The sequence below is a fragment of the Capricornis sumatraensis genome, chromosome X (assembly GCF_032405125.1).
Source record: "Capricornis sumatraensis isolate serow.1 chromosome X, serow.2, whole genome shotgun sequence".
Lineage (NCBI taxonomy): Eukaryota > Metazoa > Chordata > Mammalia > Artiodactyla > Bovidae > Capricornis > Capricornis sumatraensis.
Window position 1 is genome coordinate 130,861,957 of NC_091092.1, and position 26,840 is coordinate 130,888,796.

Below are 26,840 nucleotides of genomic sequence, written 5' to 3' on the forward strand. Positions count from 1 at the left end.
GATACAAATTGTGTTTAAACATTCCCTCATGGTGTATAAAAATCTTTGTTTCTTGGTGGAAGGGTTATAACTTGTTTTTCTTTTTCTCTGGTTAAATTTCTGAGTTTTGAAATAGCTTCTGATGCATTTCCCAGAATTTAGATAGTTGTATGTTCTGACTATTCAAAATAAAAAGGAGGATGCAAAGAAGTTCATTGTGAAAAGCAGCAATATGGTATTTTACAAAAGTTGTCTTTTTATTAAAAACTTTCTTTAATTCTTTTTGATGGGCTTCCCAGGTGGCACTAGTGGTAAAGAATACCCCTGCCAATGCAGGATACGTAAGAGACGTGGGTTTGATTCCTGGGTCAGAAAGATCCCCTGGAAAAGGAAATGGCAACCCACTCTGGTATTCTTGCCTGGAGAATCCCATGGACAGAGGAGCCTGGCATGCTATATCCATGGGGTCACAAAAAGTCGCATGTGGGTTTGATCCCTGAGTTGGACACACATTCTTTTTGACGGGACACACATCCACAGGGTTGAAAAATCAAAAATGTATAATAAAATATGAAGTCAGAAGTGGTTCTCACACCTCTGTCCCTCATCTGCCCAGTCCTTTCCTTTCTGTGCTGTCTGCACAGAAAGCCAAACTCTGACAGTAAGTATTTGCTGTGAGTTCAGCTCAGTTCAGTCACTCAGTTGTGTCTGACTCTGCGACCCCATGAACCGCAGGCTTCCCTGTCCGTCACCAACTCCTGGAGTCCACCCAAACCCATGTTGGTGATGCCCTCCAACCATTTCATCTTCTGTCGTCCCCATCTCCTTCTGCCCTTAATCTTTCTCAGCATCAGGGTCTTTTCAAATGAGTCAGCTCTTCGCATCAGGTGGCCAAAGTATTGGAGTTTTAGCTTCAGTATCAGTCCTTGCAATGAACGCCCAGGACTGATCTCCTTTAGGATGGACTGGTTGGATCTCCTTGCAGTTCAAGGGACTCTCAAGAGTCTTCTCCAACACCACAGTTCAAAAACATCAGTTCTTTGGCACTCAGTTTTCTTTATAGTCCAACTCTCACATCCAAACAGGACCACAGGAAAAACCATAGCCTTGACTAGACGAACCTTTGTTGACAAAGTAATGTCTCTACTTTTTAATATGCTGTCTAGGTTGGTCACAACTTTCCTTCCAAGGAGTAAGCGTCTTTTAATTTCATGGCTGCAGTCACCATCTGCAGTGATTTTGGAGCCCCCCAAAATAAAGTCAGCCACTGTTTCCACTGTTTCCCCATCTATTTGGCATGAAGTGATGGGACCAGATGCCATGATCTTAGTTTTCTGAATGTTGAGTTTTAAGCCAACTTTTTCACTCTTCTCTTTCACTTTCATCAAGAAGCTCTTTAGTTCCTCTTCACTTTCTGCCATAAGGGTGGTGTCATCTGCATATCTGAGGTTATTGATATTTCTCCCGGCAATCTTGATTCCAGCTTGTGCTTCTTCCAGCCCAGCGTTTCTCATGATGTACTCTGCATATAAGTTAAATAAGCAGGGTGACAATATACAGCCTTGGTGTACTTCTTTTCCTATTTGGAACCAGTCTGTTGTTCCATGTCCAGTTCTAACTGTTGCTTCCTGACCTGCATACAGGTTTCTCAAGAGCAAGGGTTTATTGCAGGTGCCAGGAAAGGGAGTGGGAGACAAACCTCAGATCCTCTCCAACTTGGTCTTCCTTTTAAAAGGCAAGAACAAAGAGGCTGGGGTTAGGGCCTTCCCTAGTGCTCCAGTGCGTGCTTTCACTACACAGAGTTTGGGTTCAATCCTTGTTTGAGAACTAAGATCCCACATGCCATTTGGTGTGGCCAAAAAATAAATACTGGGGTTAATCATTGTCTTGTGACATTTGTTAATCACAGTTTCAGAAGTCAAGATGTCTAAGGTTTCTGAGTCTTTGGCCAGCTGATCCTGAGGAGGGGATGATCTGTTAGCTCATCTTGCCCTGGAGAAACCACCTGAGTGCTTTAAGGATGCTATCCACAGGAGCATTTGGAGTCCTCTGACTCTGGTTGATTAGTGTTCAGATAGCACAGGATTGAGCTCAGAAGGGATGAGAAAGGGAAAAAAGATTTTTTTTAATGTTCTACCACTGTTAAGATTTATGTCTGCTTTATCTTTACTTACTTATTTTAAATTTTTTGGCCACACTGCTCAGCATGTGGGATCTTAGTTCCTCAACCAGGGATTGAACCTTCACCCTGTGCAGTGGAAGTGCAAAGTGTTAAACCACTCAACTGCCAGGGAATCCCTGGGAAAAAAGAGATTTTAATAGGTTAGTCATAAACTCAGCAGGGGAATTCAGTTTTAGGGGGACTAAACATGTAAACCATGACCTGCCTGTCTTGGGTTGCCCCGAGGGCATGGCTTAGTTTCATTGAGTTAGACAAGGCTGTGGTCCTAGTGTGATTAGATTGACTAGATTTCTATGAGTATGGTTTCAGTGTGTCTGCCCTCTTGCAACACCTACCATTTTACTTGGGTTTCTCTTACCTTGGGCGTGGGGTATCTCTTCACGGCTGCTCCAGCAAAGCACAGCTGCTGCTCCTTACCTTGGATGAGGGGTATCTCCTCCCGCCACCCTTCTGACCTTCAGCGTGGGATGGCTCCTCTAGGCCCTCCTGCACCCGGGCAGCCACCACTCCTTGGACGTGGGGTTGCTCCTTACTCCTTGGAAGAAAAGTTATGACCAACCTAGATAGCATATTCAAAAGCAGAGACATTACTTTGCCGACTAAGGTCCATCTAGTCAAGGCTATGGTTTTTTCTGTGGTCATGTATGGATGTGAGAGTTGAATTATGAAGAAGGCTGAGCGACGAAGAATTGATGGTTTTGAACTGTGGTGTTGGAGAAGACTCTTGAGAGTCCCTTGGACTGCAAGGAGATCCAACCAGTCCATTCTGAAGGAGATCAGCCCTGGGTGTTCTTTGGAAGGAATGATGCTAAAGCTGAAACTCAGTACTTTGGCCACCTCATGCGAAGAGTTGACTCATTGGAAAAGACTTTGATGCTGGGAAGGATTGGGGGCAGGAGAAGAAGGAGACGACAGAGGATGAGATGGCTGGATGGCATCACTGACTCGATGGACGCAAGTCTGAGTGAACTCCGGGAGTTGGTGATGGACAGGGAGGCCTGGGGTGCTGCAATTCATGGGGTCACAAAGAGTCGGACACGACTGAGTGACTGAACTGAACTGAACTGAAACATGTTAACACTAACTAACTAACATATAAACACTGATACTCGTTTTTTTGTGTGTGTGTCCTTTCAGAGAATTTTTTTTAGCTCATGTTCATTGGAAGGGTGATTGGGAAAAAAAATGTGTAATGAGGCTCATTAGGAGGGTGATAATGAACAGAAAGGTCAAGATGCTGATCAAAGAGAATGTGTGCAGCACTGATGATTTGCTGGTGTTTCTGAGGAGAGGAGAGGGGGGGTCAGGATAAAAACCTGACTTCCATGGCACCACTGTCGTGGGCTCTCATGGCCAGCTTGTACTCATATGGCTTTGTCATTTTAACTGTCAGGTGGGGGGCAGAAGAAAGTTAGTCTCCTCCCATGTTCCCCACTCTCTCCCTCCCTCCCCTGAACTAGACTCAGCTTGTGGAACTGAGAGGGTAACAGGCAGAAAGGCCAGGGGTCTCCAAACGGAGAAAATAGCCTGCAAGTGTCAGACATTTTTATCTCTCTTAAGCGGCAGGAGGAAACAAACTAGCGATATTTTTTCCTTCTCTATACAAATTTTAAAGGAGGTTTCTCTTAAAATACCGTGTTGCCATAATGACACCTGGTTTCACCTGAAGTTGACTATTCTCAAACCTAGAGATAACCAATGCCTTTTTCTTATGGAAATGTTTATCTTAAGCTATGCTAATGTACTATGCATTTACCCCAAACTCTGTCTTCAAGTTGTTTCCGCCTTTTGGCTCTGAACCTACTTGATAAACCAGTATGTTATACTCAGATATTGTCCCTCTCATCTATGTAAATAAAACTATTTGTATGGTGATCTGTCCTTCTTCAAGATTCAAGTTAATCATTTTATGGCCCAGGATGAACCATTTGGTGCCAAGATTATCCCAAAATGCATCTTATGGGTGAGGGGCCTGGTGCCATTCTGAGTTTTAAGACATTCCTTTCTTTCATTAGCAGACTGCTAGTGACTATATTCCTGGGTCGGGAAGTTCCCTGGAGAAGGAAACGGCAACCCACTCCAGTACTCTTGCCTAGAAAATCCCATGGATGGAGGAGCCTGGTGTCCATGGGGTCGCAAAGAGTTGGACACGACTGAGCGACTTCACTAGTGACTATATAACATCCAGCTGAAGACTAGCAGGGGGGTACTCTTTCTGCCCCCTTCTGATGCCTATGTCAGAAGCTTTCTCTATCTCCTCTATACTGTAATAAAACTTTATTACACAAAAGCTCTGAGCGAGCAAGCCTCGTCTCTGGCCCTGGATTAAATTCTTCTCCTTCGGGGCCGAGAATCCCGGTGTCGTGATTCAACAACAACCTTTCAGAACTTGAGGGCTAGCTGCTTCTCAGATACCCAGAATCCCAGCAGCACAGCTTGCCAGATCTGGAGGGCCCTGCTTTCCTGTCCTTTTTATTTTTCACATCACATACCAGAACCAAGGCCACCTGTTTGGTCATGGAGTAAAGCTGACTCTCTGGACCTATGTTCCTTCTGCTCCCCCAGAGGATCAGTGATTGAAAAGGCACAGCTCATGCTAGGAGATGACTTTAAAGACAAGTGTCTGTTCTGTGAAGTCTGTTTCTTACTAGCCATTGACTAGAGTGAAATGGGAGTTGATGCTGGGAATGATGTGATCCCCTGCATGGCTGCAGGGTGAGAGCAGGGAGAGGGTTATTCTGGCGGACAAGTGGAGGAAGGGAGTTGGTTTGACTCATCAGAATTCTTTCCAAGTCTCTGCCACCGTTTTTGTGGTTTTGGTCAAGATCATGGAACTATTCTGGGCCCCCCCCCTTTTTTTTCACTTTATAAATCTGTAAATTAGATAAAGGTTACATCAAATTAAGGTTACTTTCAAATCTAGTAAGCTCCAGGAGTCAGTACTTGACAAGGTGAGACATGTTTAAGGATTTTTTAATTCAGTAATTAGACCTCAGTGTTGGATCATTACAATTGTAAAGAATTAAGTGGCGACATTGATGGTTTCGTACAAAGTAGGACCACATCCCAGGCACTCTTCTTCCAGTACTGAGAATGATATTTTATTCTTTCCTTCACTGGGATATCTTTTTCACCAACACCTGGAATTCTTCGAAACTAACTTCTCCATCTCCATTCTTGTCTAGTTCTTCAAAAAGCTCATCGAGGGTGCTTGGACCCTGGTTTTAGACAAAAAGGAGGGAATAGAAAAGGGGGAGAAACAAGTCAGTTACTGCTGCACATTAAATTAGAGACACCGCGTCTATGTTCCAAGAAGGCAACTGAGTTTTTAGTCACGTTACTGACAGTGAGAGATGAAAAAAAACCCTTAGTTGTAGCGTTGCTTCATGTCACAGAGCTGGCTACCACCCCCCATTAAAAAAACAACAACCAACTATATCACATTTATTATTTGGAAATTAATAATGTATATTTAAAAATATTTGCTTTCCTTTGTAATCTAAATCATTCTTTTGAGAAGTCCCAGGGCTTCACTTGGCTGCCGAGGGGCCCTGCTCTAAGGTTTCCCTGGGAGCTAGTTCAGCATCCAGCTCCAAGACTGAGCCAGCATATGACCAGGGGCTTGCTGTGGGCCAGCTCTGTGACAAAGCTTTTCCTTGGCCTGTGTAATTCTCCCAGCTGCCTTGTGGGGGAGATCCACATTACAGATGAGGAAACAGGCTTTGAGACGACTTGCCCAGGGCTCCCAGCTGGTAAGAAGGGGATTGGGGTTCAAACATTGACTCTAGAGCTCAACCCCTTGATTAGCAACCATCCCATTTTTTCCCCCAAATCATGTGTTACAGCCCACTTCTATGCAAGGTGACTTTGGCTCAGTGGTTCTTACACCAGGTAGGTAGGCTTGCTGACCTTAGTAAACCCAAGGTGATTGGTGGTTTTACTCCCAGAGCTTCCAGTTCACTAGGCTTGGAGTCAGATCTGAGAATCTATATTTCCAGCAAGTTCCTGGGCAGTGCTGATCCTGAGAACCAACCACTCAGAGAACCACTGCTTGTTATCAAAACATCAGATCATGTTCAGCCCGACTCCCTTTTGACTAATGGTATTGCTGTAGTGACTTAAGCAGACTTAATTTTGTCTGTGCTGTAGGGGTGGAAAAATTTCCCTCCTTCCCTTCTGGGTTCTTTGGCTGGTTTATTAATTAAATCAACACAGACAGATTAACAGGAGAAAAACAAGTTTAATTACATACGTATGGGGTACCCCATAAAAATTTGAGACCCAAAGGGCAACCAGGTAACTGAGGCTTATATAACATCCTGAGCTAAGGATACAAAGGGAAGGAAGGCCATTCATAGGAAGGCAGAGATGTTTGGAAAACAAAAGTTTAGCCTGTTATACAAATACATTTCTAAGGAAAAAAGGAATCTAAAGCAAGAGCTCTCTTCGTGGGACAGACTCCCCTTTCCAATGTAAATTTGGGCAGTTGAGTGGGAGGTAAAGAGCTTTCCCTGAATCTTCTGGGTTTTGATTCCTTTTAGTTCAAAACAATCTCCATGCTTAAGTGGCTTATTTCGGGGAGACTTGTTCTGAGCCCCTTCACTACCATAAAACTCTAATTGTAAAGCCATTACAACTCTGAATTTAAGGTAAGGAGTCTCTTTGGCAAAATGGTATCCAGGAAACCTATTGAAATAGCAGTTTAGTTTGTAAGTCAGCTTCAAAAAACTTTTTTGAATTCTGGTAGAAAACACATAAGATAAAATTCCCCATCTTAACTATTTTTAAGTATACAGTTCAGTAATGTTAAGTATGTTCACACTGTTGTGCAGCAAATCTCTACATCAAGGTATGTTTTAACCCTTAAGATTCCTACAAAGACATTTGACACTTAGCTACGCTCACAAGACCGCACTGTAAGTTAGCTATTCAACATCTGTTTTACAAAAAGTCTGTATGAAAATACAATCAGTACATGACTTCATATGTAGATTTTTCACAACTTTCCACTAGTCATTCTACCTTTATCCAAATTAGCAAAGTCATATGTGCTTTTTATAGGAAATACATAAAATATAGAAAAATACAGAAAAGTTCACCAATCTTACCTTTAAAAACAACTTGACTAGATTGCCTAGGCTTTCCTGTCAGACTATTATTTTTCTTCTTTTTCTTATTTTTTTCTTATTCCTATTATTATTTTTCTTCCTTTTGGAAAAATTTAAGAGCTTTTTGAAAAGTTAAATCTTTCTTAGAAATGTTGGTTTTTAATTAGAAAATCTCTTTTTCTGCTAGTGCCTTTAACTTTTTAAAAGTTGTTTCACATTTTAACTGTGAGAAAATTGTTTATAAAGTCATCAAATTCAGCTACTTTGCTTTTTAGTACTAGAAACAGAAACCTCAACAACTGAAACTATAAACCTCATATGTCATATTGGCAAAAGGGACATTTCTGGTTAAAATACGAGAACCAGATTCTGAAGTAAGAGCTAAATAGGGACCAAGTCAAATGTAACAGTTAGTTGCACAGTTGCTTACATTTTGAAGATGATTTTTAGTTCCAAGGGAAAGAAAGGGTATAGGAGCAAAGAGAATCAGTTTTTCCCTGTTTCTTATTGCCTCTAGATGCATTTTGATTTTGACAACTCTGGGATGGTTTTGATGAGAAACTTTACGGCTGGGGAAATGTAATCCTTTCCTGAAAGTTGTTTAGAAATATATTGTTGCTCATTAACACAAACTTTGGTGCTTAACACAAATGTAAATGCTTTTGAAATAGAAATAGGTGTCGCAGGAGGGCAATTTATCAGCATGAAGCCAGTTTCCTTAACAGATTGCCAAGTAAGTGTTGGTCTAGTTGAGAGATCCTACCTATAACAGAGAAGCACATCCAAGTCCAACTTCTATAATTGTACAGGTCTCTTTGTTTTCCTAAAGCTTGACACAGAGGTGGCGAACCCAGACTGAAGGACTTAGTATGTTTGCTTGGCGACCTAGGGGTCTTCCAAACCTATCTTGGTAAAAGTACAATCGTGGCTTCTGTTTACTATGACTGGGCACCTCGGGAACTGTGTGTCAAGGCTGGGGGCAATAGACGGCAAAGCCCGTTCTTTCTAGGAGCTTGCCATCTGAAATGTAGCCTACCCCAGAGGAGGAAGGCATGCATTCAAGTGTCCTCTCTCAGGTGATGCCCACACCTTGGCTGCTGGGTGCTCTGCTCCAAATGGAGCTCTGATCAGTGTCATTGAGGACCTTAGCCTCTCCCTGAGTCCTCCCTTCTCCCTGTCCTTCCCACCATCCCTGCCCTGTCAGTGGACTCTGTGGTGGTGCACTCACCTTCAGCAAACTGGGGAATTCCGTCTGAAGCAATAGCTTCAGCTCCTCCTTGGACAGTTGGTTTGGATCACCTTCTTTGGCTGCATATTTTTCGAAAATGCCCTTCAGTTCTTCTGGAGACTTTTTGGCACTCATTTTGGTGTCCTGTAAATTGGGAAAACAATGAACTTGACAGAAAGCCAGAGTATTTTATACTGATGATAGCCAGCAGGAGTTGAGTGCTTTTGGGCAAGGTGAGAGAGAACAAAAGGGGAGGGGAGGAGATAAAGAGGAGGAGGAGGAGGAGAGAGGAGGCTAGGAACTGTGGAAATGGCAATGTACCAGTGACTGCTGATGAATGTGTTTTTAAAATAATCATCTTAGATAGTATGTGAAATGTCTGTTCTTAGAGTACATCTGTTAGAAGATAGGCTTTGAAGTCAAATACTTTTACTAGTAATTATGACATTCTTCACTTGTACCTGATCTGCACACTGTAGGCTGTGGTCTTGAAGAAACCTGACCGTAGCTTCTAGCCTCTTAAGTTACTGGTAATATCTTTAGATGGCACAAATCCACTTTTTCTCTAGACCATGATCTTTCACACCATTCTGAAAGGAAGCAGAAGGAGCTACTAAAAGTACTAAAAGCACACTTACCTGGCCGTTTAGCAGTGAGGCAGCTAGAAGAACCAAACAGGAGTGTGAGGAGCTGAGCCGGATCCTGTGACTTTTATAGTCTTAACAGACACACCACCCTGATTGTGAAATTTTCCTTTTGTTTGCCATTTAAGGGTAATTATTAATGGTTTTTGAAACCCAATCTTAAGACTGCATGAACTTCATAATTAAGGGCAAGATCCAATAAAGGGCCACCTTGATGGTTACTTAATGGTTCAGAGTCCCAAGGGTACGCTTGGATTCTTTACTCCTTAGATTATATTTTCTCTCCAAAGTGGAATTAGGATATTTTCTCACTGTTCATATTTCAGAAAGCTCAAATATGAAGGGTTGGGTTTTTTAAAATTTAGTTTCCTATTTAGTTTTGAAAAACATAATTTTGTGCACATCAGGAAAAAAATGCTGAAATAAAAGATCAAATACTAAATAGTTTGAAAAAATTATGTATAGCCTTTAAAGTCCCTTTGTGCATATTAGGTGCTTAAATTATTTATTATTTATTTATTTGTTTATTTTTACAAAGTTTATTCTTTCTTTCTTTATTTTTTACAAAGTTTATTCTTAAATGTTTCCAAGACAACACTTCATTTTAGCTATAGATGGCAACAGATGTTATGGCAAGGAATCCACATGTTTACACAGAAATGGAACTAAGGGTCATCATTGCCTCAGACGCAAGGGATAGCTTACTTTTTTCCAGATTTCTTAAGGGAGCCTTTCCCCGAGGCCTTAGCTTTTAGCTCTTATTTTTAGTTTCTTCTACTCCACCTTCTGTTTCTGTTTGAATGCCTTATCTCATCCACCTCCTTGTCTTGCTTCTTGGGCTGCTTCAGGGGCTTCTTGCCTCCTTTGGGATGCCGACATAGCACCTGCCGCCCCTTCCCCAGACCCTGCCACCTGAAGCGGCTTATATTTTTGAATAATAATGAGTAAAGTATCATCAAGAAGCATGTTTAAGAAGTGGGGTAGGGGGAGATACACAATAATTTGTGATTTCATTTGGCAAAGCAATATTGCCGAGTAGCATGGTCTTTTTTTCAACTTTTTCATTATTTGTTGTTCCCATATGTGCTTTTTATTTCTTCATTGTTTTTCCTTGCCAAATCTATTTTGTTAATCACTCTAAAAACTTGTGAAAACAATTGACTTACTTTTATTCAATTGGAATTCCTTAAAACTTTTGGAACTGCCAGGATTTAAAATTGGAGACTAATTTTATTTCTCTTGGAAAGAGTTTCATGAAAGAATTAGGACATTTCCCAGGAGCATTATTCCAATACTGATTGTAACTCATAAGAAGGGGTTCCAGATCAACTTTAAAAGCACTTACAAGCATTTAAATACTTGTATACATCCATACTTTTGTGGGCCTTTTCTTTTTTTTATTTATTTTTCTCTGACCCTTTGTTATATTATGTACAGATTCAGGATTGAAACATTGCACTATATTTCTCTCTATGCTTTTCAGTTCTAAAATTCTAAGGCCTTATTTACCTTGAAGAACAAATGTGAAATCTTATGTATAGAATTTCTTGAAAGCTCCCACCAATCCTGAGCCTTGATCATTCCATGCATTTTAGCTGTCTTGTGTATGTTATTCTAGCCTTTATTACAGATTATTTGACTATGGTATGCATCAGTGGGGTCCCCTGTGGCTCAGATGGTAAAGCATCTGCCTGCAATGCAGGAGACGTGGGTTCGATGCCTGGATTGGGAGGATCCCCTGGAGAAAGGCATGGCAACCCACTCCAGTATTCTTGCCAGGAGAATTCCATGGACAAAAGAGCCTGGCAGACTACAAACATGGGGTTGCAGAGTTGGACATGACTGAGTGACTGAGACACTTCCATGCATGGTACTGACTGTGTGTTAACTCACTTCTTAAAGACAGGCATTTTGCTTTTACTTGTAAAATATAAAAAAATAGTGTTCTGATTTTGGTAATATATTTTAATCAAGATTTTAGAGAATTTCTCAGGTTTTTATACTTATGCTCTGTTTTACCTGGGAGGAAGGAGGCTGTTGTTGAATGGTTATGAAAAGAAATATGTATTTCATATAACACATTTTTTTAAAAGATTCAAATCTACAGAAAATTTTTAGGAAAAGTCAATGAATATCAACCCAACTTTTGCTCAGATTTACTAATTACTAACATTTCCACATTTGCTTTCTTTTTCTATGGACAACCCTTCCTGCCTCAACCATTTGAGAATCAGTTACAGACATCCAGACAGCCACTAAATACCTCAGCATCTTATTTACTAAGGGCAAAAACATCCTCCTGCACAACCACAGTGCATTCATTATCACAGCTTTTATTCACATCTCGTTAATTGTTGATATAGCATCTTAAATCATCTCTTAAATCATCTTAAAGCATCTCAAATTAGCACTTGTGAGCTAAAATCAACATGGTAATTGTTTTATTTCTTGAGTCTATATTGAAGAAATGATTTTTTAAAATATTTACTTCATTCCCCTTGTGGCATTTGGGATCTTTTCTTTGTGGCACGTGGGATCTGTTTCCCTGACCAGGGATCGAACCCGGGCCCTCTGCATTGGGAGCACAGAGTCTTAGCCCCTGGACCACCAGGGACGTCCCAAAGAAATGATTTTAATAATTATATATGATCTTAATAACAGTATATCTATATGATTTTAACAAGTATATATTGTATGACATAATACATATAATATATCTATAACACATGACATATTGTATATATGACACATGTGTGAGCATGTGTGTATATAAAAGTAACTGTAAGAAAAACATTTGAAACAATATTGGTTAACAATCTTTTAGGCTTCATATCTCTAGTTTCAAGGGAGGACCTCTGATTAAAACAGGCCCAGTGCTGCTTGTTGTCAGAAGTTAGGCTTGTAGTAAACGCTAACAGAGGGCTTGGCTTCTCTGGTGGCTCAGTGGTAAAGAATCCTCCTGCCAATGCAGGAGATGTGGGTTTGATCCCTGGGTCGAGAAGATTCCTTAGAGAAGGAAATGGCAACCCACTCCAGTGTTCTTGCCTGGAAAATCCCATGGACAGAGGAGCCTGGGGCTATAGTCCATAGGGTTGCAAAAGAGTCCGTTGCGACTTAGCGACTGAACATCCACAGCAAACGCTAACAGAACTGGAAAAACACCCCATTGATCCTCTTGTATTGTTACTTGCTCACCTCTGCCAGTGACCTCTCTTGTCTCTTATTTTTCTCATCACCTGTAGACTCAAGCATGGGGGTAAACCTGAAGTGGGAAACATGAAATCCACCAATAGATATTCTTATGAAACATTAACTAAAAATGTATGGAGATGGGCGATAAATATAGGGTGTGTTCAAAAGAGTGCATTTTTAAACCAGAGAAAGCGGAAAAAATGACAGGCACAAGATGGGTAATGGAAAAATGGAGAGGCAAAGGTTATTTCACCTGACTGTTCAATTGCTTGATCTTTGGACAGACTTCAGTTTTTCCTAGGAAAGCTGAGAGTAACTTATTTTACAAGCTTGGGCTACCACAGGCTTTGGTGGCCAGGTTACTCTACTCAAAGGCCACAACAGCAGTGCCTCAGAAAGCACCTCTGGGCTCCGCATAGCAAAATGGGTATGAAGTGCTGTCTCTGGGTTCGTGTTGTCTTTGATGCTGAGGTCTGGAAGAGATCCTGACTTCAAAGCGCTGCTGTCCCTAAAAGGGAGCCCTCTACATGCCTCCATGATGGCGTTCACCTTCCACTTCCAGCCTCTGCCCTGGGTTCCTCCTAACCCATGACTATTGAAGGCTGCTTTTTTTTTTTTTTTTTAATTGGGCTTCCCTGGTGGCTCAACTGGTAAAGAACCCGGCTGCAATGCAGTAGACCTGGGTTCAATCCGTGGGTTGGGAAGATTCCCTGGAGAAGGGAACGGCTTACCCAATCCAGTATTCTGGCCTAGAGAATTCCATGGACTGTACAGTCCATGGGGTTGCAAAGAGTCAGACATGATTGAGCAACTTTCACTTTTTTTTAAGTTAAAAAAATTATTTAGTTAGTTTATTTTTGGTTCTACTGAATCTTTGTTGCTGCACGGGCTTTTCTGTAATTGCGATGAGTGGGGGGCTACTCTCTGGTTGCGGTGCTCAAACATCTCATTGCAGTGGCTTTTCTTGTTGTTGAGCATGGGCTCTAGGCTCGTGGGCTTCAGTAGTTGTGGCTCTAGAGCACAGGCTCAGTAGTTGTGTCACAGGGGCTTAGTTGCTCCAAGGCATGTAGGATCTTCCTGGACCAGGGATTGAACCCGTGTCTCATGCATTGGCAGGTGGATTCTTTACCACTGAGCCACCAGGGAAGCTGCCTCCACACATGACCTGTTAGCTCCAGAAGTTCTACAGCATCCCTATGAAGTGGATGCTCCTGTATGGAGATGGGCAAGGACCCAGTCAAAGTCGCACATCACCGGGAACTGGCAGAGTTGGAATTCAAGTCCGAGGTCAGGCTGCACTCTCAGCTACCATGCCACCTGCCTGGTCCCAGGAGTAGGTTTCTGTGAGGAGAGCTGGTCAACAATGTTAGTGTGAGGCCCAGAGGTAGGACTTAGACTTGTGTCATAATCACACCTGAAGGTATGAGTCTTCTTTTCCTGGTGTAAATAACAGACCTTCTTTACTGATGGAAAAAACCAGATTTCAAAGGCTGGAAAATATGTACATATTTCTGAGACTGCTTAATACTTTCACCTTTGTAGATTCCATCCTCATGCTGCCCTGAGGCTGCAGGGAAGTGCTGGCCCTGTATCACGTGTATCAGGTGAGAGTTGGGCTTGGGCCCAGTGTGCCTTAGCCTCAGAACAGGCCACTGCCCCTCCCCTTCTGTCTGCAACTTGATCTCAGAGACTCTCTATTCCATGTGGGCTCACTGACCAGTCCCTGGGCCTCCTCTGTTAATTTTTAATTAAAATCCAGGGAGATTTAATGATGGCGTGCTTGATCCGAACCTGGCACTGTGCTGAACTCTGGTGGAGCTAAAGAAGAAAATCTAGTCCTTGTGTGTGAGAACGCCATACCTTAGTTTCTGAGAGGAGATGCAGATATGAAATGATTGAAGAGGTTAAAGTTGTATACAGTAAAGGACTGTATTAGATTCCTATCACTGCTGTAACAGATTACCACCAACGTAGTGACAACTTTACTTTTTTTTTACAGGTCTGGAGCTCAGAAGTGGGTTGGTAGAGCTGCATTTCTTCTGGTGGCTCTAGGGGAAAATCTATTTCTTTGCCTTTTCCAGCTTCTAGAGACTGCCTGCTCATGGCCCTTTCCTCCATTTTTAAAGCCAGCCAGGTGGCCTCTTCCAATCTCCCTCTCTCCCTTTCACTCTGACCTCTGTTTTATTGTTACCTGTCCATCTCTGATTCTGACCCTCCTGCTTCCTCTTATGAAAACTCTGTAGTTACATTGGGCCTACCCAGATAACCCCAGATAGTCTTCCCATCTCAAAAGCCTTAATTTAAGCAGGCTTGCAAAATCCCTTTTGCCACGGAAGGCAACATATTCATAGTTTCTGGGTACTAGGACTTGGACATCTTTGGGAAGCCATTATTCAGCCTACCACTTACTTGAAATGAATTAACAATGTGTAGGTCATTTCTTTGATAGGGTGAGCACAACATTGGTATTAAGTATGGCGTGATAAGGAGAACTGGAGGGTGCCCCTAAAGCAGGAGCCCATGTGGGATGGTGGGGAGAAGCCATCTCAGGGGAAGTAGTGAAGAGGCGATATGTATGTAGTGGAGTTGTGGGGAGGGAAGCAGAGGTGCCATTGCCCATGGACTTGTCCAAGCTGAGGTAGAAACCACAGGTTAGAATATGTAGGAAGAGCATAGATGGTTCCTGAATGAGGTGGAACCTGAGTGTCACATGGGAGGGTTATATTTGATCTGCAATGATGGAGGCTATTATAGCTGGCTAGCTATTGGAGACAATCTGCTGGGAGATAGCCTCCCCGAGTGTCCCCAGATGAAATGTCCAGAGGCCAGGAACATGGGAGAAGCTGGGCTTACCAGGGCTTTGTTGGGTAGGTCAGAAGGCTTGTACTCTTTCTCACACTGCCATTTAAGAACTCCATCTTTGGGATTTCCTTGGCAGTCCAGTGATTAGGACTCTGTGCTTTCACTGCTGAGGGCCTGGGTTCAACCCCTGATTGAGGAACTAAGATCCACAAGCCATGCATTGTGGCCAAAAAAAAAAAAAAAAAGGAATTTCATTTTTGATAAGGGAGCCTGACTTCCCTAGACTTTCTTGTGTAAGGCACCCAGGACTCGTGAAGTCTTAAAACCATTGCACTTTTATCGTGGGCTGCAGAAACTTTGGTAAAGGTTAATTGGGGCCATGTTTATCCTTACATGACACTTTTACATCTCCTAAAGCTTTATCACCACCAATATTCGTTACTTATTGATCCTTTTTTATTTTTCTTCTAGTCTATGGCTTGGTTCCAAGAAAGGATGGATCTTTAGTGGGGATCACGTGACAGCTTGTATTTAGGCATGCTCAGAATGGGCAAAGGCGACCCTTTTTGCAACGGTAGAGACCTTTTCCTCTTAGATGCAAAATCTAGGGTATTTTGGAAATGTTGGGGATTAAAACTAAAGGATTTCTGAGATTCTTTTCTTTAACCACTCCAGTAATGATAAAAGATATGTTTTGAAACTGTGATGTTCTCCTGTTTCTCAGCTTTTTGTGGAAGGAATGCCAGGAACAGAGATGATTTCCTTAATTTTGTTGCTGAATCAGGTCACCTGTAACCTGAGAGGCAGTCTTATTGTCATCTTTAGATCTGGTAGAATGGCCTGACACCTTTGCAAGGCAGATGGTTGGGCCAGGCATGGCCAGAGGTGCCCTGTGTTCTCTGCCGTCCCCAGCTTTCCCCTTCTGGTGTGTTTGTGTTCCCCCCAGCTGGTGCCTGGCCTGGACGTTCTTCTACTGAGTGTGTGATGGGCATCCACTGGATGTGGCTTCCTGTCGGTTCTCACTCTGCTTTTCTTCTTTCAGTGCTATTCAGAGCATCATTCAGAGTTGGAAAGCTACTTCCATCTACTACCCTATCTTTTCTCTAACATTTTCTTGGCCTCTCTGATGGTTTCTATGGTAGCATATTTTAATTGGAGGGTCACCATGGCAGTTACACCTTGGGATTTCTTTCTGTGCTATCATTTCAGGAGAAGGTCTTACTTATTGCTATGAAAACAGTGGGGATAATGTGAACAAGTACCCTAGTAGAAGGAAGGCCTACATGATATATTTCACCATTTGGGACTTCAGTTTGTATTTTCATTAAAGTAATGCTGTGTTCAAAGTTGAAAGAGCCAACAATTGCAAAAAGTCTATAAGGAAAAAATTCAGTAATCTTCACCTTCTCTCTACCACCCTCCACTCTTATAGCTGTTTCTCTTGATATTTACCTTCATGTATCGAAATAATATTCTTATATTGCTCTTTCAGGAATTTCCAGACTTCCCCCTATGTTGGAGGAATATTTAACACCCTTAGGCAGCCCTGTGCCCACTACATTTAGCTTTTGGAAATACCTCTTTTGGAAGTGTTTTCTGGCTTGTGTTTGTCAAATTCATCCCAAGTAAGTAAGCAGTAAGGCAGGATTCCTGTTCTTAGTTGAGTCATTTGACTCCATTCTCAGTGATTTATACCAGAACAGTCCTTGAATTCCAAGCATGCTAATAATAAGTGAAAAAGCCACTCTTCCTGAGTGGAAAAACCCAGTACAGTAAGTAAGGGTGACTTGAAGCATCACATTACACTTACAAGAAGAAACCAGGGGAGTTTATTGCTGTAGTCTTCCTAAAGGGTTCAGATTGTCTTCAACTGAAGTGGAAATTGAAGCTGTGAATCAGTCTAGGGCTTCTTATGAGTCTGTGGCAGGTAGTATAGTCTTATCTGCTCTTTTGTAGAAAATACCCAAAGGGCTGGGCATTTATTAACAGCTCAGCTTTCTGAACTGGAAGCTAATGCCCTCTCTCACCTCACTCCCATAATACTTAATCTAGCTGTAATTAGCTGACCCAGGAAGATAGGAAAGACATGCCAAGGCCAAGAGCACTTCAGAACTGAGCACTTCATCTGCCAAGGCATGTCGTCAAGTTTTCTTCTCCACCCCTTCCCCTCAATGACTCTTACAGTATACTGGGGCCACAGGGTTCAGGTGGCTCAGAAAGTCCTGGGGCATTGATAAGATCAGACAGGTTCTTGGAAAATTCCAGTTGTCAAGGTTTCCTGTAGAGCATTAAGTGGTAGTTAAGGTATAGAAAAAAACAAGGACAGGAAGGTTTTATGAGAGGAAACTTGAGCAATTCCATTAGAGCAGGTTAAATCACTCAACTATAGTCTCTTTTAACAACTTTTAAAAGGTGAAGTAAAACCATAAGATTGTAGTGAACAGAACTGAGAAAATAGACCAATGGTGAACCAGAACAGGCTTTTCATAAAAAATCACGTGTTTCTGGATTTCTGTGAATTAATCCTAAAGATAAATCTGAAATTATTTGTTCTGGGTTCATTCCGTCCTCCATGCATCCATTCAGTGCACACCAGCTGCCAGCTCCATGTGTGCTAGGGGCTGGGAATGCGATGGTAAAAGCGAAAAGCAGCCCAGCTCTTAGAGATTCACAGTCTAGCACACAAAGCACTCTTCACACAAACTGAAGGGGACACAGTGACAGGGAACATGTTGCTAGAGGACCCCAACTAGGCTGTGATGCCTGGGAGGATCAGCTCCCGGGAAGCTCGTATTGAACTAAGACCTTAAAGTTAAGGATGGATTAATTTAGGAAAAGAAAGTAGGGGAGTGAGAGATGTTCGAAGTCCTCCTGGTGGCAGGAAAGAAGATGCACTTGAACTGAAGGAGGGTTTGGTGACCAGCTCAAGGTGGGAGGGTAAAGTCATGGGAAGTGAGGCCGAAGGGCTCGGCTGGGCCAGTACCACGTAGTCACGGATTTCAAGCAGGAGAAATCCCATGACTACTCTGCCTGCAGTGTGCAGGGTAGTGAGGGGTGTGTAAATGTGGGGTGTGGCAAGTTGGTGAGCTCTGGCTGCAGCCTGGGTGAAAGGCTATGGTAATGGATGTAGTAGGAACTATAGATGGACGCAGGAAGTCTGGAGTGGATAAGTGGATAGGACTCGACATGTTGGGTGTGAGGGATGAAGGACAGGGAGATCCAGGGTGATGCTTAGGTTTCTGAGCTACGGGATATGCTAGAATAGATGATATATATTTTTAATAAAAGGAATCTTTCTAGAAGACTTCCCTGGAAGTCTAGTGGTGAAACACTCTGTGCTTTCACTGCAGGAGACACGGGTTTGATTCCTGGTCGGGGAACTAAGATCCTGCATGCCGCAGCATGGGCCAAAAAAAAAGAAATCCTTCTAAAGATTTTCTGCAGATTAGTACAGTCGGCTCTCCATGTCCATGGGTTCGGCATCTGCACATAACAATAGCTGACTGTATTAATGCCATTTGCTTTTAGAAAATCTTTAGGAAATGGAGTGGGCAGCAGGAGAGGGTTATTATTATGAGGGACATGAAGACCAACGTGGAAGGTCCCAGAAGGCCAGAACTTGAAGTGTGAACATTGACCAAAACTGAGTTTGAATAATGACAGGAGGGAGGTCATGAAGATGTTCCCAGTAAATTTTGTACCTGTGATTTGAATGAAAGATGAGAAGCAGAGATGAAAAGGCAGCATACTGTGAGGAGTGTATAAAAGCATAACCGTGTCTGAATAGGAAAATTGGAAGGAACGATCGAATTTTATTTTTTTAGGGAACATCCTTACTCGGTGAGCATCCGCTAAAAGTAAAGCTTGAAATTTGGAAAATAATGTTTTTGCAAGATCCAAAACTGGGCTTGTTTTGTTTTCTAAGGTGATTGATATGCCGGAGCACAACCCTGGCAATTTGGGAGGAACGATGAGGCTGGGAATAAGAAGAACTGTTTTCAAAACTGAAAATTCAATATTAAGTAAGTTTCTCAGATTATTTGTTTTCTAACTCGGCAGGCATCATTTGCACAGCTGTGCCGGGCCACAGCCTTCCTGGAGCTCTCCCGGTCCACCCCCTCTCCCCTTCCCTGCCTCTGGCCTCCCGGCTTCTCCTGCATCCCCATCCTCTCCCTGGAAGGGTTGGTAGAACACGCGTGCCTGCCCCTTCTCATTTCCTCTCCCCCACACCCTGGCCAGGGGGCTGCTGTGTGTTTTACCCACGCTCCTGGAGATGACCTTGCCCCGGGGCAGTCCTGGTTCCAGCTCAATTCTGGTGAATCCACTGTTCTCGCCACTACATGGAAACTGGCTCCCTGTTTAACTGTTTCATGTCTGACTGCTTTGAGCCACTAATTTCCAAACTTCTTGAGAAGGGGCAGTTATGTCTCAGAAGTCTATTTCTCTGTTCCCTGAGTAGCTCCAGCATGGGATGAGGAAAATATGATGTGCCTCAGTATCTGATATTTGCTGATCTTCTATACCCAATAAGGTTATTCAAATTTCTGTGGAACTTTTCCCTGTAAATTAAAATGATTTGAGAATAACTTGATGTAACCCCAGGCTCTTGATTCAACTTGATAAATGTATCTCGGTGCCTACTCTGTACCATGTGCACCGCGCTCAGTTATGGAGAATTGAGTGGTGGCCAGGACAGACCACCGCTGCTCACCTACCCCCCACTCCACCCCACCACCCCTGGGCCGGATACCGAGGCAGGAACCCAGATATCTCGAGCATCCAGCATTGTTCTGTGAAGTTATAAGAATACCTTAGGAAAATGCCTTCTTCACCTGAAGCGTAATAAGACTAGAAATGTGAGTTTCTCCTTTAAGGCTGATAAACAACTTCTAAGAAATATAAAGCTTCCTAGCAAGAAAGAAATTTTAAAAAGGACAAGTTTCAAAGTGTACACATTTCCCTTCTCTCTCTGAATAAGAAGCTGGTGTTGTAAGAAATTTTTCTCTTCGTAGGTATTAGCAGCGATTCTTTGGCTTTCACGTGTTTCCAGATACTCTGAAACTTTGCTCAAATAGTGGTCTAAGAGGCAAAGATGGTTAGTGGGAAATTGCATCTTTTAAAATTGTATTTGCTGTAAAAGATCAGTTATAATTGTACTGAGCTTTTTGAAAAGAGCATTGTGTTCAGTATACTTAAAATTTTTAGCTGTCTTGATGGAAATAAGACTGATTTAGGATTTGTTTTTCTTTACAGTAGACATAAAAATAGCATTGATGATTTTATGAATCTTAAGCACACCACCAAAACTTGTTGCTTAATTAACATCTTTTGCCTGCCTTGAAAAAATTTTAAACAGCTTTATTAAAATATTTATATACCATACAGTTCATCTTTTAAAATGTACAATTCACTGTTTTTCTTAAATTGTATTCACAGAGTTACGTAACCATCATTGCAGTCAAGTTTTGACCATTTTTATCACCTCAAAAAGAAACTTTGTTCCCTTTAGCTATCCCCACCCTTCCCCCTCTGGCCGATCTCTATAGTTCTGCCTGTTCTGGATATTTCATATAAATGGAATGCGATTTTCTGACTTCTTTCATTTAGCATAATGTTGTAAGATACATGTACACTGAAGCATGTGTCAGTACTCCATTCCTTTTTATGGGGGAATAATACTCTGTTGTATGGATAGACCACATTTTGTTTATCCAGTCATCTGTTGATGGACATTTGGGTTGCTTTCAGACCTGCCTTAAATTTAAATTATGCTTCATAGTTTGCAAAAGGCATGTGAGTATATGAACTTGTGGTCCCCAGGACCACAAGTTTTGCCTTCCTACCTGTGTGAGGTTTTCCACAGGTCTCCAAAAAGGTTGTGTTGGAGATATGACCATGGCTCTGTTGATTGTGGTAAAAATATAAAAATAAATATCACCATAGTGTTTTTTTCCCCTATTGGCATATTTCGTTTGTAGGAGTTGTGGATTTTTTTTAAACCAAGCTGGCGTATTTCTTTTGAAGGACTTTTTCCTCCCTCTGCTGCTGCTAAGTCCCTTCAGTCGTGTCCGACTCTGTGCGACCCCATAGACGGCAGCCCACTAGGCTCCCCCGTCCCTGGGATTCTCCAGGCAAGGACACTGGAGTGGGTTGCCATTTCCTTCTCCAATGCATGAAAGTGAAAGTGAAGTCGTTCAGTCGTGTCCGACTCCTAGCGATCCCATGGATGCAGCCTCCCAGGCTCCTCCGCCCATGGGATTCTCCAGGCAAGAGTACTGGAGTAGGGTGCCACTGCCTTCTTTCCCCCTCTAGTCAGCTCATTTATTCGTAGGCTTTTGTTTTCCCTAATTAACACATTTCTGTAAGAATGGTATGAACAGGACTTCCTTGGTGGCTCAATGGTGAAGAATTCACCTGCCAATGCAAGGGGACACGAGTTGGATCCCTGGTCTGGGAAGATCCTGCATGCCGTGGAGCAGCTAGGCCCGTGTGTCACAACTTCTGAGCCTGTGCTCTAGAGCCTGGGAGCTGCAACTGCTGAGCCCACACCCCTAGAGCTTGTGCTCTGTAACGAGAGAAGTCTCCTCAAGGAGAAGCCCATGCACCACAACTAGAGGGTAGCCCTCCTCACTGCAACCAGAGAAAAGCCCATGTAGCAACAAAGACCCAGCACAGCCAAAAAGAAATAAATAAAAAATACATTTGCCTATATTGCCTATGAGAATATAGTTTGGATGGAAAGCATTTTGATGCCAATCATTCATTTTTAAAATAAATACATTTATTTAGTTTTGGCTGTGCTACATGGTTTGTGGGACCTTAGTTCCCTGACCAGGTATTGAACCTGGGCTCCTAGCAGTGGAAGCCCAGACTCCTAACCACTGCACTGCCAGGGAATTCCTGATGCTATTCATTCTTTGTTTAAATTTGATTTATAGGCCAGTGATTGAAATGCTGTGGATTAAATGGAAAAACAGAAAGGTAAAGTTTTTTTTAGTAAAAGAAGTCCTACTTAGGACATCTGAAAGAAGTATTTGAAGTAGGACCAAAGCCTAACAATATCGATAGACTGGATTAGCTAGATTCCTAATCCAGGAATGGTTGGATTACTAAAGTGATTCCAATTTTTAGTTTTTAAATTTATTTGTCTGTTTATTTATTTACTTTTGGTTGCACTAGGTCTTCTTTCATTGCTGCGCTCGGGCTTTCTCTAGTCGCAGCGAGCTGGAGCTAACTCTGTTGTGGTCCGCAGGCTTCTCATTGCGATGGCTTCTCTTGTGGAGCAAGGCTCCAGATGCACAGGTTTCGGTAGTGGCGGCTCCCAGGCTCATAGTTGTGGCTCGCGGGCTTAGTTACTCCAAGACATGCGGAATCTTCCTGGACCAGAGATTGAACCTATATCCCCTCCACTGACAGGCAGATTCTTATCCACTGTACCACCAGGGAAGTCTAATAATTCTCATTTTTATATTCATCAAGACCAATTCCTTGTTCTTCCTTAGTCACATGTTAGTTCCTTAAGCGTTGTGGAAACTATGAACTTGATTTTTCTTTTTTTAAACCATTTTATTGAGGTATGATTGACATACAGAAAAGCTGTACATATTTTATGTATGCACTTAATGAGTTGAACTTGAGTTTTCTAAAGTGGAGGTTATAGGAGTGAATTGGTTTGGACAAATGTACTACTAATTATCATTTACTCTTGTTTATAAGAAATGTGTTCCCAGAGGATCACTCCTGCCCTGTATTCTGCATATATGTGTTGTCTTTGTCTGCAAAGGCTTTTTCTTATTAAGGGACTAATGACAGTGTGTAGGGAGTTGCCCATTGCTGGTTCAAGGGTTTTTAGAAATAAGAGTTCCTGGAAATCTATCCTGAAGTCTCTACTTAAACATGGGAAGAGAGAGTGATACCAGCCTGTAGTCTATTACCTAGATGGTCTAAAGCAAGGGTTGTTAAACTTTTTCTGTAAAGGGCCAGATAGTAAATATTTTCAATTTGGAGTCATGTGGTCTTTGATGCAACTACTCAACTCTGTTGTACTGTGAAACCAGCCATAGGCAAATATGCAAATGAGTGAGCTTGACTGTATTCCAATGAGCCTTTATTTATGGCACCTGAAATGTGAATTTCATGAAATTTTCATGCATTATAAAATATTATTTTTCTTTCGGCTTTTTTCAGCCATTTGCAAATGTAAAACCCATTCTTAGAAGGCTGAACAAAGTCAGGGGATTCCTGTTCTGCCTCGGGGTTTGCCATGGCTTACAGAAACCTGATCTAAACAAAAGAAGCACAGGCTAACTGAAGCGGGAGGCCTAGGCCTCAAGGCTGCTACCCTGCTCGGGAGCATTCAAGGACAGCTCCCTGCTTGTCTGCTTGCCTGTCTACATATCCTATTTAGTGACAGAATAAGTCCAAGAGGGCTTTCCGAAGCCATTTGGTCCAGTCTTTGTATTGATCCCTGAGGAAGCAGAGGGCCCAGAGGTGAAACAGCTCACTGTGGGTGAGTGGGGTGGAAGGCCCTGACTGCTCTTCTCATACCATTTCTAGTCTTCTACTGGAACACACGGCCCTGGCTCTACAACCCACCATTATGATCCCTCTCCAAAAATGTAACTCTTTAAATACGTATTTCAGGATTGTTACACTTGTCAGACACTTTAGATCTGTATATTTTATTTAAACATTTTAGACCTGTATATTATATTTTAACTGAGGTATAAATTACACCTCACTTAAAAAAACCACACATATTCTATCTGGTAGGACTTGTCTGCTTATAGTGAAACATTACTTGGTTGATTAACTCATTAGATGACTTTTGAAAAGTAAGGGGATACAGTGCAGAGCCATTAAGTGTTAAATGGGGTGCTTTGAAGAGTGAGAAATGTAGAATGAGGTGTGGCTAGAGAGGGGTCAGGCTCAGGTAAGAGGAGAGCCGGAGAGAGCACTCTCTGATATGAGAGGGTTTTAAGATTTCAGAAATAAACTGTATCATTTTGCTTGTGACTCTCAATTGAGTGTGAGAGCTGGGGACATAGTAAAGTGCAAAGCAATTCAGACAGTGTTCAGAGCTCTTTCAGGGGACAGCTGACAACTTGTTGGATAGTGTCTCCAAAATATTATAGGCCTTGACTTAATTTTTTTGGTCAGATCCCAGACCTGTTGCTAAGACATCCAGGAAAGGAAGCCTGTTTTGTCAATGTCAAGTGTGGTCTTTAAACCAAACTGCCACCCAGCAGAAAGAAAGAAAGTGGAGTCACTCAGTCGTGTCCGACTCTTTGCAATCCCATGGACTGTAGCCTACCAGGCTCCTCTGTCCATGGGATTTTCCAGGCAATAGTACTGGAGTGGGCTGCCATTTCCTTCTCCAGGGGATCTTCCCGACCCAGGGATCGAACCTGGGTCTCCTGCGTTATAGACAGACGCTTTACCGTCTGAGCCACCAGCGGGGAAGCCACCTAGCAGAAAATACTCATTATTTCGACCATTCACATAGGATGTTTAAAAACTGCACAATCTGGTGTGGGTGTGTGATGCTAGGGGCGCTAGAGTAAACCCAATTTAAAGCAGTCCCAAATGGTGTATGCAGTCCATGTAACTCTGCCCTCCAAGACAGTACCCTGGCCTTTAGAATCAGGAATGCACAGGGCTGGAAGCAGGGAGGGTGCTGAGGAGGCACTCTGGAGGCAGAGGAGGGAGAGAGCCAGCTATTGAGCACTGTGTGTGCGGGGCTGTGGAGTTGTTAAAGTCCAATGGATGCTATTTTGCCCTCCAGAGGTGTCCAGTCCTGTGCTGGACGCAGCACGACATACTGGAAGGAATTAGGAGCAGTGCAGTGCCTGCAACTGGAGACCAGATCCTGGTGGTTTCCCAGCAGAGTTCTAACATGACCCTCGTCCTCAGGACAGACAACATGGGGACGATGCTGGCAGACGTCAGCTGGCAGAGGAGACTGGGGAGATCCCCCTAGAGTGACCCTAGCCGCTAGCCGGTGCAGCAGAGTCTAGGCTGAGGAGGCCAGGGAAGCTGTCTGGACACAGCAGGTGGAAATTGAATAGTTTAGGAAAAGATGTAATTCCTTCTGAGGACCTTGTCTGTATTTCCTCATAATAAGGAGGATGACTTCACTGAAAGGCTTTCTTCTGCTTTACTGTAAGAGAAAGAGATTTTTGTTTTGAGAGAACATAGGCGAGAGGCCAGTTAGGAAGGTCCTGAGTGAGTCCCTGTACTAAGGATCTGGGTAAAATTCATGGCATTAGAGATGCAGAGTGGTTCAATCTCAAATTGGAAAAAATTGAAAGAGATGGGGATAAGGGGAAGAAATTTTCAGCCCAGAAAAACTGCTCTAGCTTTCTTATCTCTTTTCCCAGTGTTGATAGAGAAAAACAGCTTCCAGTTCGTGGTGTGATTAGATTGTTAGGAAGTTTGAGAAAAAACCACGCTACACAAAAAACCTTGGCTGGGTTAATGAGGTGATTTAAAAAGCAGTTTGAAAAAAGTCACCAGGGATTTAGGGACCTGGAAAGGCTGTGCCGGGGTAAAATATTGTACTGAGTATTGTATTGAGACAGGAGTTTGAAAGGAGCATGGTGGGCTTTGGAAGAGGGGTGGGCCAGCCTACCTGCTTACCCCATGGATAGCACACACTCAGTTCAGTTCAGTTCAGTTGCTCAGTCGTGTCTTGACTCTTTGAGACCTCATGAATCGCAGCACGCCAGGCCTCCCTGTCCATCACCAACTCCCAGAGTTCACTCAGACTTACATCTTTCGAGTCAGTGATGCCATCCAGCCATCTCATCCTCTGTCATCCCCTTCTCCTCCTGCCCCCAATCCCTGCCAGCATCAGAGTCTTTTCCAACGAGTCAACTCTTTGCATGAGGTGGCCAAAGTACTGGAGTTTCAGCTTCAGTATCATTCCCTCTAAAGAAATCCCAGGGCTGATCTCCTTCAGAATGGACTGGTTGGATCTCCTTGTAGTCCAAGCACACACTAGGAGTGCTGTGTGTCTTAGCACACACTAGGAGTCCCTTTTCTCTCTGGCTGCTTCTTGCCGATTGCTGGGGCTTTCCCAGCGAAGTGTGTTTGTGGATAGGGGGGTTCACAGGGCTGGGACATGGCTCCGTTAATCTAAGGGATGAAAGCATTTATGTCTCCCTTACTGGCCCAGCTCGTTCTTGAGCACTTTACCTGTGGGAACTCCGGGAGTGGTTATAGCCCAGCCCCTGGAGCACACCACCCCATCAGAGCCCCCTCCAGCCCCAGCTCTCAGTCACTGGCTGTGGCTGCTTACCCTCAGTTCTGCATGTAGAAAATCGACATCAGAAGAGCTGCTGCCTCGTAGGGGGCCTTGTGAGAGCTAACTCAGTTATATCTGTGGGTCCTTAGAAGAGCGCCTGGCACAGGAAACACTATTCAAGTGTGGTGTTAGGATTGCTAATGGGGAGAGATTATTGTATTGACCTATGATTATCTCAGAGCTCGGGGTAAACTTCAGCGAGTGGCTTGCATTAAGAATGAACTCCCACGGGGACGGTGGGAGGGAAAGAGAGGCCAGCCGAGGAGTTGTGGGCAGGCAGCCCCTTCATCTTGCGGGTTCTCTCCAGGCCCCCTGTTCTGGTTTCCTGGCTCCCAACCTGCTATTATGGTCTAGCAGAAGAATGCAGAAAATCTAAGAAAGAGTTTTGAAAATATTAAAC

General features: G+C 43.0%; 2 protein-coding genes and 1 non-coding gene across 3 annotated transcripts in view; 1 reads left to right on the forward strand and 2 right to left on the reverse strand.

The window, feature by feature from the left end:
- The window catches only part of CTPS2 (CTP synthase 2), a 103,907-nt gene that overhangs the window by 45,646 nt on the left and 31,421 nt on the right, over positions 1-26,840 (forward strand). Inside the window, exon 13 of the mRNA XM_068962428.1 lies at positions 19,061-19,157. Coding sequence (XP_068818529.1) covers positions 19,061-19,157 — 97 coding nt within the window. The remainder of the gene's footprint in view (positions 1-19,060; positions 19,158-26,840) is intronic.
- S100G (S100 calcium binding protein G) lies at positions 5,275-8,632 on the reverse strand. Its single transcript, XM_068963376.1, has 2 exons — positions 8,498-8,632; positions 5,275-5,379 (listed from the first exon to the last, which is right to left on the reverse strand). Exons 1-2 carry the CDS (start codon positions 8,630-8,632, stop codon positions 5,275-5,277), a joined length of 240 nt encoding a protein of 79 aa, XP_068819477.1.
- TRNAG-CCC (transfer RNA glycine (anticodon CCC)) lies at positions 11,683-11,755 on the reverse strand. Its single transcript has one exon. It is a non-coding gene; the product is annotated as a tRNA-Gly (tRNA).

Bases quoted from the DNA above. Each gene is read 5' to 3' on its own strand.
- S100G (XM_068963376.1), bottom strand. From the start codon at position 8,632: ATGAGTGCCAAAAAGTCTCCAGAAGAACTGAAGGGCATTTTCGAAAAA. The intron at 5,380-8,497 runs GTGAGTGCACCA...GTCTAAAACCAG, and splicing joins AATTCCCCAGTTTGCTGAAG to GGTCCAAGCACCCTCGATGA.